The sequence below is a fragment of the Mesoplodon bidens genome (assembly GCF_964165515.1).
Source record: "Mesoplodon bidens genome assembly, chromosome: 7".
Taxonomy (NCBI): Eukaryota; Metazoa; Chordata; class Mammalia; order Artiodactyla; family Ziphiidae; genus Mesoplodon; species Mesoplodon bidens.
Genome location: NC_138164.1, coordinates 104,452,876 through 104,471,459, shown reverse-complemented (window position 1 = coordinate 104,471,459; position 18,584 = coordinate 104,452,876). Strand labels below are relative to the sequence as shown.

Below are 18,584 nucleotides of genomic sequence, written 5' to 3'. Positions count from 1 at the left end.
AAGACCTCAGTCACTTACACAAGTAGCTGTCATTTGTTGAGCAATAACTGAATGCCAGTTTCTGTGCTAAATGCTGTATCTGTTAGGGCTTTTAGTGGCAGGCAAAAGAAACTCTCCCTGGCTGATCTGAGAGAAAAACGAATTTATCAAAAGGAAATGGGGGGCTTCCCTGGTGGCGCAGTGGTTAAGAATCTACCTGTCAATGCAGGGGACACGGGTTCGAGCCCTGGTCTGGGAAAATCCCACATGCCACGGAGCAATTAAGCCCAAGCGCCACAACTACTGAGCCTGCGCTCTAGAGCCCGTGCTCCGCAGCAAGAGAAGCCACCGCAATGAGAAGCCCGCGCACCACAACGAAGAGTAGCCCCTGCTCGCTGCAACTAGAGAAAGCCTGCAGGGAGCAACGAAGACCCAACGCAGCCAAATAATAAAAATAAAAATAAGGAAATGGGGTTGAGACTTCCCTGGTGGTCCAGTGGTTAAGAATCTGCTTTCTAATGCAGGGGATGTGGGTTTGATACTAAGATTCCACATGCCCCGGGGCAACTAAGCCTGCGTGCTCTAGAGCCCGCATGCCACAACTAGAGAGAAGCCCGTGTGCCACAACGAAGTGCCCATGCACTGCAATGAAAGATCCCGCATGCCTCAACAAAGATCCTGTGTGCTGCAACTAAGACCTGATGCAGCCACATAAATAAATAAATATTATTAAAAAAAAAAAGGAAAGCGGGTAGATCATAAGTTTGCAGGAAGGGCTTAGAGGACCAGGTGTGAGGCCAAAACCAGGCCACAGATCAGGTCTGGGGAAGATCCCACTGCTGCTGCTGAGATTCAGACCTTGTGGCTGGCACCCGGGGTGCGGTAAGGCTTGGACCTTGGGTCCATCCTCTAGCCCTATGACCACTGCAGCCCCAGGAGCTCAATCTCTCTTTTTAAAAAAATATTTTATTTATGTATTTTTGGCGGCATTGGGTCCTAGTTGCAGCACTTAGGCTCTCTAGTTTTGGCGTGCGGGCTCAGTAGTTGCAGCGCGTGGGCTTAGTTGCCCCGTGGCATGTAGGATCTTAGTTTCTCGACCAGGGATTTAACCCACGTCCCCCACATTGGAAGGTGGATTCTTAACCACTGGACCACCAGGGAGGTCCCCAGGAACTCAGCCTCATCATTACTGCCACCAGAGAGCGGTCTTCCTGGCCCCCACTGTTTGGTCCCTAGCTCCATTCGAAGTCTTGAATAGACGCTTCTATTTGATGGAGCCTAGTCGTGCCTTAGCTATGAAGGAAGCTGGGAGTCTATCTGTCACATCTGTCTTCCATACTAAGAGGCCTGGCCCCCACCGAGATCCCTAGGAAATGGAACCCCAGAAGCCAGAAGGCAAGGCGGAGGCTGTGCAGCTCACGGCGTGTCTGCTGCAAACGTGCTATCTCATTCGTTCCCAGCGAGGCAGATGTTGTTATCCCCACTTTATGAACAATGACAATGAGGTACAGAGAGGTTAAGAAGCTTGTCCAGTGTCACACAGCTACTAAGTGGTAGAGTCTCAATTCAAACTGGGACTGTCTGATTCCAGAACCGACACTCTCAGCCACTGCTCTATACCTCCACTGGATGTCGAGGAAATGGAATTTCTGTGTTCACTGAGCTGTGGATTTCAGACTGTGGATTGTGTGACCTAAAGGAGAACTTCCCAGGACTTCCCCGGCGGTGCAGTGGTTAAGAATCCACGCTTCCACTGCGGGGGGCACTGGTTCGACCCCTGGTCGGGGGAACTAAGATCCCGCAAGCCGCATGGTGTGACCAGAAAAAAGCCAGCGCCAAGCCACCAACTGGGCTCTAAGAGTCGGCTCCATCCTGTCCTTGTCTGCCTGTAATAGCTCTCTCCACATACATGTAAAGTGGCCCTGCCAGGGCGGCCCGGGATGGGAGTGAACAGAACGCAGCTCAGAGCTCCTGTCTTGGCTCTCGTTGAGTCGTCCCCTTATTCCTGTGTCTGTCTCATTAAGTCAGTGGATACAGGAGAAGGATATCTCCATCCTTGGCTCAAGATGGGATGTACTGGTTCCCTGTTTTGCCCACCCTCTTCCAAGGTGCATACTATTATTGACTTGAGTTATGAAAGGACCCTGTCCTGTGCACATGCCAATGTCACACCACTTGCACACCTTGCTCATGCCCTTCTTTCTACCCGGACCACCTGTTTCCTTCCCTTCGATTCACCACAAATCCATCCAGATGAGACTCAGCTCCTTGTTTTCCTAGAGCCTTACCTACACTCTTCCACTCTGGAATTTCTTCTGAATCAGCAGAGAGTGCCTCTTAGCTTGGGTCTTAACCCATCTCCTCTTGTTTTATCGGGATGTGTCTCCCCTTACCAGTTAGATTGCAAGCAAATTGAGGGCAAGGATTATAATTTACTGTGTTTTGTCTCCACCTAGACAGCCTAGTTTTTGACATACAACAGGCACATGGAAGGGAAGAGAAATTTGGTGCCAGAGAGAACTGGATTTGAATCCCAACTTATTTACCTGAGCAATTTGCTTAACTATTCATTCGTTTATTCATTCAACAATGTTTATTGAGGACCTACTATGTGCAGGCACTACTATGTGTAGGCACCAAGGCTACAAAGGTGAGTAAACGGACATGGTCTCTGCTATCCAGGAACTTGTAGTCTAGGGAGGGAGATAGATGTTGACCCATTGACCAGATAATTTCACAATAAAGAGAGAATGACTAACTCCAGAAAGCACTCTGAAGGACAAACACATGGAGTTTGATCCAATATGGGGAGGGGGTGTGGGGAGTGGGTTAGGAGCCGCATGGAGCCTTGGATTTCTCACCTGAACCACGGAGATATCACCTACCTAGCACACTAGGCTGTTGTAAGTGAGGTAATAGATGCAGTGCACAGAGGTTTAAAATGTGCAGTAAATGTTACCATAATCAAGGCTGGTACACTGGCCAACTGAGTGGCTAAGTTTTGAAGGAAAGTGGGGTTAGGCAGATGTGAGCATATCCTGTGCTCAGACATCCCCAGGACAGTGATTCTCAGACACATTTTCCATCAGAATCAGCTGGGAAGCTTTTTAAAAAGGCATACGTCTGCCCTGCACTCTAGATCTACTAGCCAATCAAAATTTCTCAAGGTGGGGTTTGTGTATTTTTAAATTATTTATTTATTTATTTAGTTGCAGCAGGTGGGCTCCTTAGTTGTGGCATGTGGGCTCCTTAGTTGTGGCATGTGAACTCTTAGTTGCAGCATGCACGTTAGATCTAGTTCCCTGACCAGGGATCGAACCTGGGCCCCCTGCATTGGGAGCTCGGAATCTTAACCACTGTGCCACCAGGAAAGTCCCTAGGGGTTTGTGTATTTTTAAACTCTTTAATAAGGTCTCTTGCAAAATTTCAGAGTGAGTACACACATCGTAACCATTGAAACATGCAGAGCTATAAAGAGAAGGAAAACAACAATCTCCCTCCCCTTTCTTCCCTCTGCTTCATCTACTCTTGGAGGCCACCAAAGTAAGCAGGCTGGTGTGAATCCCGTTTAGTACGCCAGCTCTACAGTCTGTGGTTATGTAAAGGAAACTCACAGATAGATACTCACATATGTTTTTATTCTTTACAAAAGTATTCTCATACTTTTGTAAGTATTTCTCTGTATTTTGCTTTTCTTTTTTCACTTCACAGTACAGCATACACATCTCTTCAGGTTTACAGATATAGGTCCATATCTTCTTTAAAGAGTCACATTATATTCTGGGGAATTCCCTGGAGGTCCAGTGGTTAGGACCCTGCACTTCCACTGCTGAGGCCTGGGTTCGATCCCTGGTCGGGGAACTAAGATCCCGCAAGCTGCGCAGCACGGCCAAAAACCAACCAACCAACCAACCAACCAAACAAACAAGAGTCACATTATATTCTGTAGAATAGATGAGCCACATTTTACTCAATGCTCCACTGATGGATATGGGTTGTTTTGATGTCTGTAAATGGTAAAGCAATACCCAACTTTGTAAAAGTGTTTTTATTTATAGGTACTTTTATCTCCAAAGGATAATGTCCAAAAACTCAAATGGATCAAATGATCTATGCACGTTTTTTTGTTTTGGCTGCCCCTTGCGGCATGTGGGCTCTTAGTTCCCCGACCAGGGATGGAACACCCACCCCCTGCAGTGGAAGCATGGAGTATTAACTACTGGACCACCAGGGAAGTCCTGATCTGTACACTTTTAATTTTAATAGATATTGACAGATGTGTTTCCAAAGTATCTGTGGCAGTCACATCCCCATCAGTAAAGCCGGAGAGCTGTGTATTTTGGAAAACTCCCTAGGAGATTCTGAAGTGCAGCCCAGGATAAGAACCACTGGCCCAGAGCAAGCCCAGAATGGCCCCCAGGTTCCTGAAAGGGGTGTCAGGAGAGAATGAATGGGCTCCCCAGAGATGTGAAGAAATGGTTCTTTTCAGCCCTCCCATCTCCCTCAGGCTGTGAGGCAAACCCTCCTGCCTCTGGAGAACTTCCTAAAAAGCTCCTATATAAAGCATCATTGTGGGATGGAGTGAAGGAGGACGGAGTTTGGGGTGCGCCTCGGGACCCAGGAGGAGCTCTGGGCTAGTGCGTGCCTTCCCTGTTGCAGTGGAGCTGGTCCTAAGTAAATGTTCAATCTCCTGGGAGGTGCCTGACTCAGGCTGAGAGGTTCTAGAGGGCTGGCTGGGACTGTGTGTGGCTCTCAGATGTCAGCAGGGTCAGGACTTCTCAGCCTCAGCCTATCACATTTCTTTTGAGCTCTGTGAAAGCTCTCCTTGGCTGGGGAAGGCAGAGCATGGAGGATGCGAGGGTGTGTGTGGCTTTCTGAGCTTTGAAGAGGAGACATGCTTTCCAAGGGCTGCGAGTTCCTAAGAAGGCCAACAATCATGTTGTCTTGATCCTCTCTTTTTTCGTAGACTCTGCGGAGACCATTAAGTACAAACAAAGAAAGGTAATACTCCCTTCTTCCCATCCAAGCCCACAGGAAAGTCAGCCTTGGCTGCCCCTCATGGTCTGCTTCACTCTATTCAGAAAGAGGTCTCAGTGTCCTAGAGCATCAGGGCGTGGGCACAGCAGTAGCTTTTCCATCCCATCTTGACTTCTATTCATGCTTTCTCTTTCTCCACCTCCCTCTCAAGGTCCCCTAATGGTGTGGCTCTTGTGTATGTGTGTGTGTGTGTGTGTCCAACTCTGTTCTCCATTGCAGGATAAAGCCAAAATGAAACTCCACCTACTTCTGGCTCTTCTACTTGGGAAAGTTTCAGCTCTTCATCTGAGAAAGTCTCCTTGACCGTGAGCCTTTCTTTCTCTACTTGACTCCTTTCTATAGTTTATACGGTCAGAGTCACATAGCCACCTTCCTCTCTGGCCATCCCCTATTTCAGGATCTCTGCACAGAAAGGAGCGGGGACTCTAGAGCTGGAGTTGAAGGGATTCCTCAGGGCATCTGCATGTCTGCAGTCTTGGTTCTACTGTGACGTTCTCAATGTTGTCCTTTCTGCAAGATGCAAACGATGATCAAATGATCACTTCTTTTACTTTGAGCTCACCGAGTGTGCTGTGCTAAGCGTCTTCTATGCCTTATCTCCTTTAATCCTCATAGCATCCCCATGAGGTATGTGGTGTGCTATACCCATGTCACAAATGAAGAACTAAAGCTAGTAGATGATGGAACCAGAACAAAACCCACAACTGCCTGACTCTAAGTTCATGCCCGTCACCACCAGGACCTCATGTGGGAGGTTGGCTTCTCCTGGGGTGGGGTGGGCTCTGTTCCGGGTTCTTCTTCTTCCAGGGCTCAGCTTGCAAATGCCTGGGGCCAGGAGGGAGCTGTCCGTGGTTCTGGGGAGGAAGAGGGGAAGATGTGAAGGAGGGGCACTTGGCCTTTCTTCTTGCCAGGAACTGAAATGTCCAACATTGAGAGCCCCTTGGGAGATGACACCCTGCCTCAGGTTGGGGAGGTGCCAGAAAGTGAGGCAAAGGGGGTCCCTGTGGAGGAGCCGATGCTGCTAGAGGAAGAGGAAGACAGGGGCTCTGGAAGTGAAGATGCCCCCAGGGAAGAGGGGGCTGTTGAGTCCATCGCAGCCTTGGATGAGGTAGACAGGGACCTTCAGTGTCCTAAGGATGAGGACACAGTAAAACTGGAGGGCATCCCTGGATGCAAGACCTGCCGCTTCCTCCTGGTGGGGAGGCCCTGAATTTTATTCATGCTCAGGTGAGTGGCCAGTGGCCGAGGCTGAGGCCCAGGGTGGCGATGGGGAGCTGGTGGCTCCAGCCTCTGTGTCGCTGGTCATTTTCCGCACTGAGGACCCTGGGGGTGTTAGCAGAGGCTGAGACCCGCAGAGGTGTTGGGGGTAAGAGGTGAGGGTCATGCGGAAACAGAAGTTTCATCTTAATCTCTAGCCTTCAAATGTCTGTGGGGCTGGTGGGGTGGCGGGTGAGTTTTGGAGACTTAGACACCCAGGACTAAGGTGACGTGAATTCCTGTGGGACAGGCACTCCATTCTTCCTCTTTCATTCTGCCCTGCAGTTGACTTGCCAGAGGTGCTACCGGGGCAGACTCATCTGCATCCACAACTTCAGCCTGAATTACCAGATCCAGTGCTTAGTCAGACAGATCGACCAGGGCCAAGTCTGGATCAGAGGCCAGGTCACCGGCTGGGTAAGAGGGGTCCCAGGTCTCAGTGGGGAGCACCCCCTGACCCCAGCCCATGTTCAACCTGCTGCAGATTTGTCTGTGCTTCTCCTCTACAATCCCCTGAAGAACTGGGGATAGATGGACACCTGGGTGAGACAACAAGGGGGCTGCCTAGGCATCGGGAACAGCCAAGCATTTAGAACCAGGATGTTTAGGTGGGAGTTCTGCTCAGTCTCTGACTGTCTATAGGACCTGGGCAAGACCGTGAGCCTTGTTCCTCGTCTGTAGGGTGGGGTTGGAACTCCTGCCCTACCTCTTGTTAGAGCCAAAAGGATGGGGGTGTCACTGGAATGCATAGAATGTGATGGTGACAAGCACTGTGGATCTACATTTCAGTTGACCAGAACTGTGTCCATTGTGGTCCAGCGGTCCTTTAAGGGCCAATGTCTGGCAGGCAGCGGGAGGGTCAGGTAGGGATAGTCCCAGCTCTGCCTACCTGCTTTCCCTTTGCCCATGTCCCAGGCCACCTCTTTACCTCTTGCCTCCCCTAGGGTCGCTGCACACGCTTTTGCTGGCTTGATGGCACTCTCTGGAATTTTGCATACGGGGCTGCTGGCCAGCTCTGGGGCAGTGCTGGTAGATGTGTGATCCTGTGCACCGGAAGTGAGGTGGGGGGAGTGGGGATGAATAATGGCAAGGCCTGGCAGGGAGGAGGCTCCAGGAAGAGCCAGACCCTGCACAGGAGAGGCCTCCTGGCTCTTTAGACTCACCTCCACTGAGGTGTGGGGTAGGGAGAGGGGAAGGCCCTACTGGTGCTGAGTCAGGGAGAACAAGAGGCTGAGACTCCTTCCTGTTGCGTCTTCACAGGAGGCCACTGGCGTCGAGCTCCCTGTGGCGTGGGCCTCCCGATCATCTGTTCCTACTGAGCTGGAGCTTTGTGGGCAGCCTCCTCCCATCCCCTCCCCTCCAGCCCCCAGCAATAAAATTGTTTTCCTGAAACTGATTTCTTTTTCTTCCAATCATTGATCTACTCTGCTTAGCCCCACCCACGAGCTTTCTGCCATACAAGGACCACACCTCCCCACCCTACTGTCTTTCATGAAAAGGAACAGAAGTTATCACCCTCAAGGAGGATGGAGCATGGGGTGGGGTCTGTGTGGCCCGAGACAGAGGAATGGGCTCAGGTGGCTCTTTTCATAGGACACCCAATTACCGGGCTCGTGCATTGCAGGTGCTGCCAGGACACCACGCATCTCTCTCCAGACTTTCAAGGTGAATTCTCAATGTACTGTATTTGCATCTCCACGTCTGAGGGCCTTTTCTTCCTCTCCCACAACCTGTGATCGCCTTAATGTGCCAGGATATTAACATGTCCCTGGGAACAGCCCACAACTCTCAGGAGTGGGTGTATGAGTACCCCAGTCCTTTGCCCCCTCAAGTGGAATAATTCTGGGGCAAGTATCGGGCACTGCTTCCCAGCGTTTCCCAGTGGGATTAACTTCCAGTTATCCACTGAGGTAGCTGGCTTTATAACACACATTTTATTGGCTGTCTTCTCTTCCCCACATGAACTCTCCTCTTCCCTACGACTGTCCCAGCACCTCCCATATAAACTACTTGCACTCAAATCCTTGCCTCAGGGTCTGTTTCCGGGGAATCTCAATATAAGACAAACTGCTATAGGTCCAACTCTGTGTAAGGTTTGGGAATATGACAAGACACAGCTCCCTGCCATTCGGGAACATACAGATGTTTGTAATACAAGCACAACAGCATCTACTAATTGTTACCTCTTATTGTGCACCCACAAAGTACCCCCTGCTGTGGCAGGCATCTTACAAAGATGACCTTGTTTTCTTTTTTTGGTTTTTTTGTTTTTATTTCCGGTACTTGGGCCTCTCACTGTTGTGGCCTCTCCCATTGCAGAGCACAGGCTCTGGACGCGCAGGCTCAGCGGCCATGGCCCACGGGCCCAGCCGCTCCGCGGCCTGTGGGATCCTCCCAGACCAGGGCACGAACCCGTGTCCCCTGCATTGGCAGGCGGACTCTCAACCACTGCGCCACCAGGGAAGCCCGATGACCTTGTTTGATCAGTAATTATTATCCCATGGTACAGAACCAGGCTCAGAGGAGTTATGACCTGCTTTTTTACCCAAGGCTGAACATCTAAATGTGACCCGTGCTGTGATTCAAGTATCTCCAGAGCGTGTTCTTTCAACCATTAGGATTTCATGTCTGGAAGTGTCGGCTGCTTCCAGGACATGATCATATGGGGACAGAGCACAGAGGGGAGGCACGAGAGACTCATCTACCCTCGGGTTCATCTTGGGGCATCGGACTCCAACCCAGCTGGAGATGAGGGAGTCCCAATCAGAGGTGAGGAAGGAAGGCATTCTGAACCCTCCCTCTAATGGGGAGGTGAGCAGAAAGTAAGGCATCAATGCTCCGAAGCCCATTTCCTCCAGGGCTCCTCAAATTCTTAGAAGTACAGATGGCCCCAGGGATTCCGTTCTATCTGGTGGCCCAGATAGAAGAGGCTACTTATGCAAGGTTGCACAGGAAGTTGAAAAAGATAGAAATCACACTGAGGTCCTTTGTAACTGCTGTTCTCTTGGTTTCAGTGACGGTGGAATTCTGACACACTCTTACGAGTTCAGCCCTGTGCTGTGTGCCGTGGAGGATGCACTGGGAGAACGTTCCCTCCTTGCCCTCATGGACTTTGTATTCTGGTGTGGGGAGGCATTGCTTCTCTTTATTCCAGTACTACTAATAAAGAGTAACAAAATCTCTCATTTAATTGTTTATTGATCTTTATTGGAGTATAGCTGCTTTACAACGGTGTGTGAGTTTCTGCTGTACAGTGAAGTGAATCAGCCATACGTATACACACATCCCCTCTTTTTGAAAACCCCTCATGTATTAAGCACTAAATAGGTGCCAGTGTCTGTATCAGGAGACTTTGTGCTCAGGTGAGACCTTGTTTTATTCCTCACAAATCCCTCTTGTTGGCAGTGGTTTGTGACAGAAGCGTGACTTCCAGTCCACAAAGGTCTCCTTTGGGGGATTAATGTCAAGAAGGGGACATGAAGGAGCATTTGGGCTCCTGGTAACATCCTGTATCTTGACCTGGCCTGGGTTACGTGGGTGCATCCCCTCCGTGACAACGCCTCAAGCAGTGCACGCTACAGTGCACATTACAGGATGCATGTTAAAGATGCATCCTCAAGAAAAGCTTTAGGGCTTCCCTGGTGGCGCAGTGGTTGAGAGTCCGCCTGCCGATGCAGGGGACACGGGTTCGTGCCCCGGTCTGGGAAGATCCCACATGCCGCGGAGCGGCTGGGCCCGTGAGCCATGGCCGCTGAGCCTGCGCGTCCGGAGCCTGTGCTCCGCAATGGGAGAGGCCACAACAGTGAGAGGCCCGTGTACCGCAAAAGAAAAAAGAAAAAAAAAAAAAAAGCTTTCAATGAAATAAGAGGACTGGCCTTATGTCCCCAAATAAGGGCTTGTGTGGTATTTTTCCTGTCCAAAATGACGCTAACGAAGCTCTGGGAAGCTCAGCTTGTGTCTTTACAATGGTAACCCTAGTGTTCCTTGCATCGTCATGCCGGACACAGAGCGGGAGCTCAAGCAGCTCTCAGCGCTTACTTGCTGATGAGGGTCACAGTTCGGTCTCAGTTTCCTGACAAGGGCTACCCCCAGCTCCACATGCCAGGTGCAGTTCTGAGGGCTTTACTGGAGCTGATCTCATTTGAGGTAGGTCCTGTCCTTAGCCTCAATTTACGGATGGGAAAACTGAGACCCAGAGGGGCTGACCCTGGAATGGTGATTCCATTCTATCAAGACGTCACACTATGCTGCCCTCTGCATAACGTGGGGCTGGATGGACATTTGAGACGAGAGACAGAGTTTGAAACCCCTGTGAAGATAGATGCAAACAGTAAGCCAGAGAGTTGGCGTTTCATGGATGCTGAAAAGGTGGGCACCATTGGCTAGTCTGGGAGTAACACATTTGGGTGAATCAAAGAAAGCAAGGATGTAGGAGTCAAACAGACTAGGGTCAGACATGCCACTTCTAACTAGTTGTGTGAGCTTGGGCAAGTTATTTCACCTCTCTGAGCTTGTGTGGTAGGTCTGCGCGCTGGGATGGCAGTGTCTAATTGGCAGGATGATTGTAAAGATTAAGTAAGTAGGATAATGGATGGGAAAGCCTTAATGAAGCATAGTGTTTGGCATGTGGTAGACCTTCAAAAATGTCATTTCCGGACTTCCCTGGCGGCCCAGTGGTTAAGACTCCGCGCTTCCACTGCGAGGGGCGTGGGTTCAATCCCTGATCAGGGAACTAAAATCCTACATGCTGCACGGCATGGCCAAAAAAAAAAAAAAAAAAAATAGAGTTATTTCCAGTTTTACATCAGACATCACCGTGGTGACTGAGCAGGGCCCTGAAGTCCCTGGGATGTCTTTGCCCAAGGTCAACCCCGGGGAGAGGCAGGCCAGAGAGAGGAAGTAGAGGGAAGGCAGGCGTGGGGGTGACTAGGGAGCCGAAAGGTCTTGGTTTAGGCCTGTCTCTGACTTGCTGTGTAATCTTGGGTAACTTATTTAAGTTCTCTGAGATGCCGTTTCCTAATGTGTAATACAGGGACGTTTAAATGAAACAACGCTTGTAAAGCTTATCGTGGTGCTGGCTAACGGGAGTAACCAACCTTATTGCTCATCCCAACCACTGAGTGAAATGAGGCCCCTGGCCTGGGCCCCAGGACTGGGGAGAATAATGGGGAGGGGGGCTAGTTTTCCACCCCTCCCCAGCTAAGGAAGTCTCCTGCTTGAACTCTGGAGACCAGGCTTTTGGGCCCTGGAATTAGACAATCAACCGCCAAGTCAGTTAGATAAGCTGAGGGTTGCGTCCGTTGGGCCAGGGAGATAACAGCCGAGACCGTTACTCTGAATTCAGGCCCAGAAGTGACCACTCAGATACTTCTCCATTTGTAGGTCCCCTGAGAGGGCAGAGGAGTGGAAGGAATCCAGGCCTTTTCACCCTCTGGGTGACCTGTCCCTGATGCCCTGAGCGCTGGAGGGCTGGGCTGGAATCCAAGGAACAAATATGCACTGCCCAGCTAGGATATCACAGAGTGGAGTCACCCACCCTGACAGGGCCCCAAGCTCTTGGCAGTGATGTCTGGCAAAATCAAGGCTCAGCACTTGCTGGCCTCTCCTTGGATTGCAGTGAATGTGGCTGGAACTTGGTTGATTAATATTTTGACATTTTGTTCATCATGGTAGCTTTACATCGATTCTGATTTTTAAGAAAGATGGCATTAAATATTTATTTATCTTGACTACTGAGTTCTTTAGTGTCCCCTTAAATTTTGCAACTGAGGCAAGTGCCTTCCCCTTAGTCTTGACCTTGGTCATGAAAGAGGGCTGGTGGGAGATGGGGAGTCGGGGTGGTGTGGGGAGGCTGGCCCACAGAGCATCTGAATGACTCTGCAGGAAGGTTTCCATTCCAGCTGCTGCCTCCCCACCAGAAAGATATGCCTCAAGGTTGGACAAAATAGCATGTTCTAGATCAGTGATCCTCAACAGGGGTACTTCTTCTTTCCAGAGGACATTTGAAAATGTGTGGAGACATTTCTGAGTGACATGATCTGGGGAGGCACGGTTGACATCTAGTGGGTAGAGACCCAGAGATGCTGCTAAACTTTCTACAAGACACAGGACAGCCCCTCCCCCAACCTTCAACAAAGAATGATTTGACTCCAAATAGTAACAGTGCAAGGGTTGAGAAACTTGATCTAGAGCCACAGCATAAAGGAAGGAGCATAAGTTTTTCACATATTAAAGATAAGAAAGAGATGGAGAGGGAGAAGGAGAGAGAGAGGAAGAGAGTGAAGGAGGGAGGGTGGGAGAGGGAGAAGGAGAGAGAGAGGAAGAGAGTGAAGGAGGGAGGGTGGGAGAGAGAGAGAGAGAGAGAGAGAGAGAGATGGGGTGGGTAGAGAATGTTGGGAGCCCCAAAGACTTAGAAATCCCAGTTCCCCCACTTCCTGCATAACCTTGGCAAGTCACTTTCCCTCTCTGAATCTCATTTTTCACATCTGTGCAGTAGGGCTAATCATACATTTTCATGGGACTGAGGTTAGGAAGGTGAGCTTTCAAGGATGCAATGCACATAACGTACTTGGTCTAGATAAGAGCTCAGAAGGGCTGAGTCTCCCCTTCATCTCCCACCTCCTCTCCTGTGGTCTCCCTCTCCCTGGGATTCTCCACTTCATTTGCTGGAATATTGACCAGAGGAAGACTGCTCCTGGGGCTAAAGAGTATTGTTCAGACTGGGACCCTTTAGGGGTGCTGATAATCATGCCTGGACAGTAGTCATCTGGAGCTTTCTCGAGCATACAAGGATGTTTGGGCACCTGCATATGGCAGGAGGCAGGTCCCTGATGTCCCAGCAGAGAGCAGGGCCCAAGGGTGGGAGGACAGAGCAAACCTCTTATCAGCTCCACTGTCCTCCCCCCCCCCCGCCCCCACCAGCCCAAGCCTGGGGCAATCGTCCTGGCTTCTTCCCACTTCCCCAAAAGCCCAGTATAAGGGTTGCCTCTGGCACCCAGGAGCCAGAGGCACTGCGAGTGGAGGCTCCAGACTCTGAGGACGTAAGTGCTCCCTCGGCTGCCCGGGAAGGAGAGGGCCAGGGCTGGGGGAAGCAGGACCCTATATGGCAAACACCCTGGAGGCCTGTCCTTAGGACCATTATGGCCACTATCCTTCCCCTTTCACCCCCAGTGTGAGTGAAATTGGCCCTCAATGTGAGCAGACCTGTTCCCATGGCGGCTAGCATCTGAGCTAAGTGCTGCCCCAGGGAGCAGTGATGGAGCTCTCAGGATAAAGGGTCTTTTGTACTTGAGCTGACAACCCCCTGTTCTTTTCTTGACTCTCCAGCTCAGGGTCTGTTCACGGGGGGAGAAGGAAGCTCTCTAGTTTGCCCTTTAATCCACCAGTGAAGCAAACACTGCATCTCCACTGTGTGCCAGGGGCCGTGCAGACACGTGAGAAGTCCCCAAGGAGGAAAGGTGAAGCTGTGTCCCTGTCACAAGACTGAGGGGATATGAAATGCCTCCTGCTTCTGCCTCTTGTCCTGCTGGGGACAGTTTCTGCTCTGTATCTGGGTAAGTCCTCCCCTTCCGCCCTCATCCATTTTTCTCTTTTCTCTTCTTTCCTGCATCTGTTTTTGCTCTTGTGAGCCAGGGCCACAGCCTCCCCTCTTCAGCTGACCCAGCCCACCTCTAGTTAGATTTCTCCTGGACTCAGAACTGTGACCTGAACTTTCCGTCAGGGCTCTTCTGCAAGGAAAAACACCCACCTGTGAAGATGAGGGCTTCTCACAGGTGCTGCCTCCCACTCCCAAAATACCCCACCTGTGGTGTCAGCCAGGTTCTCATGCCTTTGGGTGTGTGATGCAAGAATTCTGGCTTGCCCAACCCCCAAGGGATCCTTCCAGTCTTGGTTCCAGATGGCGTCCCTCGGAAGGCTGAGTGGGGCCATCAGAGCTGTCCGTGGTCCTGCAAGAACAGAGAGCCCGGCCTGAGGGCAGGTTACCTCTTCTCTTCTTTCCAGAGAATGATGCCTCCCATCTGGGCAGCAGAGAGACACAGGCTGACCTGAGCCAGGATCTGGAAGGTTCGGGGGAACAGGAGGGAGAGCTGGCCCTGAATTATGGAGTGCTTGAGTCGGAGGAAGAGGACGCTGTGGCTTCCAGCTATCAAGATGCGTTTGAGGATGAGGGGGCCATGGAGTCAGACCCAGCTGCCCTAGACAAGGATTTGCAGTGCCCTAAGGAAGAGGACACAATTCAGCTTCCAGGCGGTCCTGGGTGCAAGACCTGCCGCTTCATGTTGGTGCGGACCCCGAGGAAGTTTCGGGAAGCTCAGGTAAATGGCAGGGAGGTTACTATGGGGGACCAGGTGGAGGAGACAAGAGTGGAGGCAAACTTCTGTCCCCTGTCATTTGGACCAATGGTTCTCCAAGCCGAGTATGCATCAGAGTCTCCTAGAAATCTCATTAAAACACAGATTTCTGGGTCCCATCTCCTCAATTTCTGATTTAGCAAGTCTGGGGCTTAAGAGTTTGCATTTATAACAAATTCACAGGTGGTGATATTTTTGGTCAGGAGACCGCACTTTGAGAACCACTGGCTTAGATAAAAAGCTTTGGTATAAGATATGCCTGTGCTAAATCCTGGCTTTGCTTGTCACCAGCCATTTTATTTGGGCAAGTCACTTCACCTTTCAGGGCTCCTGTATCTTCAATTTGTAAAATGGAGGTGTACCGTACCACCTGTTGGAGTTGTGGAGAGGATTTAAATAATACATGGAAAGTATTTAGAATAGTCCCTCGGTCATTGTAAACTCTCAGTAAATGGTGGCTGTAGTTATTCTGAATATTATTCTTTTCTGCAAGAAGTTCCTGACACCAAATAAAGGAACAAGAGACGGGATTCAGGGGGGCGATAGATCCCTGATTTCTGACTTGGAAAGGGATGAGGGGGTCTCTCCTGGAGACTCAGGGACTTGAGAGAAAACAGTGAATTTTCTACCCCACCTCTTCTCTCTGCAGCGTATATGCAGGAAGTGCTACCGAGGCAACCTCGTCTCCATCCACAACTCCAATTTCAACTATCGCATTCAGGTCTGGGTCAGTAGGATCAACCAAGCACAGGTCTGGATCGGAGGCTTCATCAAGGGCCGGGTAAGCGAGGGGCCAACTCCCAGGTACACGAAGGTCTTTCTGATTGCCTCAAGGGACCACCTGCTGGCATAAAGCCTCATCCCAGCAGCTGAAGCTGGCTCATACCGGCTTAGGAGAACTGATGATTGAGTGCTTCTCTTCCTAACTCCATGTTCAGTGGCTTCATGCTTGTAGCTTGAAATCTGCCATGGTGGATGCATTTACACCAAGGAAATTGACAATTATTACAAATCAGGTTTCTTTCTTCCCTCTAGCCTCTCACCTTCCCCCAAAGCTGGTTGTTACACGTTTACCAGCACACTCCCGGCGTTAGGAGATAGATTCTATATCTAGTTTGGTCCCTTACTAGCTGAATGACTGCCTCCAAATTTCAGTTTCCTCATCTCTAAAGTAGGGTCCTTCTCTCAGAGTGGCCTTGGGATTGTGGACAAATAAGTGCCATTATATTTGCTTCTCAAGTGTGGTTCACGGACCAGCAGTATCAACATCACCGGGTAGCTCATTAGACATGCACGATCTTGGGCCCCGCCCCAGACCTCCTGAATCAGAATCCGCATTTTTCACTAGATCCCTAGGAGATCTGTGTGCACAGTGAAGTTGGGGAAGCCTACTCTGTGTGATAGCCGGAAGTGATGTTTGCTCTTCCATTGTCATTGCCTGCGAACGCTCAGGGATGGGTCTCAACGGGATCCTAGGCAGGTAGTCAGTGAGAGGAGATTATATATACAGTGTTCAGGAAGGGATACCCAGTGGGCTTTCTGGAGACCCAGAATCTGTCTGTCTCTCTGGACCTCTGCCCTCTGACCCAGCCTCTCTCTTCTCTAATTCCGGTGCAAGAAATATCACTGGACTGATTGCAGTGCCTGGAATTTTGTACACTGGGCCTCAGGACAACCTGGGAATGGGAGAGGCCGCTGTGTGGCCCTGAGCACCAGAGGTGAGGGGGGCCGGGCACCAGGACAAGGGGAAGGGGTGGCAAGGTGGACTCCCACACATGTCCCTTTGAGCTGCCTGAACACACCTCCCCAAACCCACACCCTCCCTCCAACTGGAGAACCAATGTCCCTGTCTGTGAGCAGGGCTGAGATGTAGGGATTCCTTAGAGCAAAACCAGGTGATGAGGCTCCCAGTACAGGGGCTAGATGGGGACTCTCCATCCTCCCAGGCAAAGCTGGGCTCGGGGCCTGGGGGCTCCTTTCCTTCCTCTGATATGATGGCGACAAGGAGTGAATATGGGACAGATGGGAGGAACAGATGTGAATGTAAGGTGTGGACGAGGCATGAGGTGAAGATGCGGGCATTAAGGATGGCTGACATAATTTGCCAGCTTTGAACAGCATGGCTGCCAGATGTGAGGGAACTTATTACAATGGCTGGACCATATGGGTTGGAGTAAGATGGCCGAGATTCACATCCCAGCTGTGCCACTTGCCAGCTGAGACACAGGCAAGTTTTCACTCCCACTAAGCCTCAGTTTCCTCATCTGTGAAACGGGAGTGATGACAGCACTGACCTCTTGGAGAGTCATTGTGAGGATTAAACGATAGTCCATATAAAGCACTTAGCACATTGCCTCTGCAAGGGAAGAGATCAATGGCTAGTCCGGATGTGTGGGAAACCTGTGGCCATCGGATCATGACTACGGCAGGCAAAGGTGACATATGAGGTGCCTGAGGAGGGGAGGAGGGAGCACAGGCCACACACGCAGGTGGGCAGCTGACATCACTGTGCTCTCTACCGCTAGGGGGTCGCTGGCGACGAGCTCGATGCAAAACACGTCTGCCCTTCGTCTGCGCCTTCTAAGCCAAGCCAGAGGCACGGAGATCCTCCCTTCACGCCCTCCTGGTGGCCTCTGTCCTACCCTTGGCACTTGTCCCCAGCCTCTCCGGATCATAAAGCCAGACTTCCCACAGCATCTCCTGACTCTTGTTTCTTCATTGAGCACTTTAGAGGAGTTGGACTCTGGGTTGGAAAATCCTGGAAGCATTCGCTCCGGTTTCGTGGGGAGTGGGGTGGGACTTTGAGGAAAGGAAAAGATGTTGGAGTAGGGCGCCGGATTGGGGGGGGCGGGGGCGGGGGCGGGGCCCCGGGGTGTGTCTGCAGCGCCACCTGGGGGCGGAGTGCGTACCAGGCGGCGGTCCTTCTCGTTCCGGCTCCGAGGATTCCACACCGCGCGCCCCACCTCCCCCAGGTTCTGGGAGGAAGAACTCCTTTGGTGAGGGGGTGGGGAACTGACCCTGTTGCTCTGTTTGGATTCAGTAAAGTGTGCGGGGCGGGGTGGGAGTGGCGGCTTTCCAAAATGGAGGCTCTGTGGCGGATTCAAGAATTGGATGGACCACTGAGGTGCCACCTGGGCTAACCACGTAGCGGGGAAGAGAAAGTAGTCTGTCGGGGCAGCCGGCTTCTCTAGACCTGTGTCTGTGTCACTTATGACAATGGCCCCTATTTTCCACTCTCCCAGCCACCTGTGTGTGAGTTCAGAGGCCCCAACTTCTTCTGAGATGGTTCTCCACCCCATTCCCAGGAGGGTGGCTATCCTCCTCACTGCACCCCGAATCCTTCGTCCCCTCCCCGGTCCCCAGCCTACCTCCCCTCCCTAGAGGGGCCGCATTCTCAGGAAGGAGCTGCCTCTCATCCCAGGGCCCTTTAAAAAAAATATTATTATTATTTTTATTATTATTTTTGGCTGAGTTGGGTCTTCGTTGCTGCGCGAGGCCTTTCTCTGGTTGCAGCGAGCAGGGGCTACTCCTCGTTGCGGTGAGCGGGCTTCTCAGGCTCTAGGCGCGTGGGCTTCAGTAGTTGTGGCACACGAGCTCTAGAACGCAGGCTCAGTAGTTGTGGCGCACGGGCTTAGTTGCTCTGCGGCATGTGGGATCTTCCCAGGCCAGGGCTCGAACCCGTGTGCCCTGCATTGGCCGGCGGGTTCTTAACCACTGTGCCACCAGGGAAGCCCCTCATCCCGGGGCCTTGGGCCCAAAGTCAGGGCATCTGTAGCTGTGTGGCTCCAATGCTGGTTCTACAGCCCCAGGTCTCCTCTGCTTCTCCCATTTTCTCACATCCTGGGGACATTGAGAGAGAACACTGTTGCTGCTCTTAACTTTGCTCCAGGCTGGGCTCCAGGAAGGATCTGGGCTTGATGAAGCGAGAAACTCAGACTGGAAACTGGGTATTCAGAGGAC

General features: G+C 51.3%; 2 protein-coding genes across 2 annotated transcripts; both read left to right on the top strand.

Moving 5' to 3' along the window:
- The first annotated feature begins 5,045 nt into the window (after positions 1–5,045).
- LOC308620835 (bone marrow proteoglycan-like) lies at positions 5,046–7,456 on the top strand. The gene is made up of 6 exons (XM_081240727.1): positions 5,046–5,309; positions 5,824–5,867; positions 5,928–6,211; positions 6,356–6,389; positions 6,500–6,690; positions 7,218–7,456. The coding sequence occupies exons 1-6, from the start codon at positions 5,137–5,139 to the stop codon at positions 7,428–7,430; spliced, it is 939 nt and encodes a 312-aa protein (XP_081096853.1). The 5' UTR covers positions 5,046–5,136; the 3' UTR covers positions 7,431–7,456.
- Positions 7,457–13,295: 5,839 nt separating this feature from the next.
- Positions 13,296–17,320, top strand: LOC308619905 (proteoglycan 3-like). Its single transcript, XM_081239162.1, has 6 exons — positions 13,296–13,313; positions 13,692–13,826; positions 14,275–14,588; positions 15,274–15,405; positions 16,243–16,342; positions 17,150–17,320. The coding sequence occupies exons 2-6, from the start codon at positions 13,766–13,768 to the stop codon at positions 17,206–17,208; spliced, it is 666 nt and encodes a 221-aa protein (XP_081095288.1). The 5' UTR covers positions 13,296–13,313; positions 13,692–13,765; the 3' UTR covers positions 17,209–17,320.
- Positions 17,321–18,584: the final 1,264 nt, after the last annotated feature.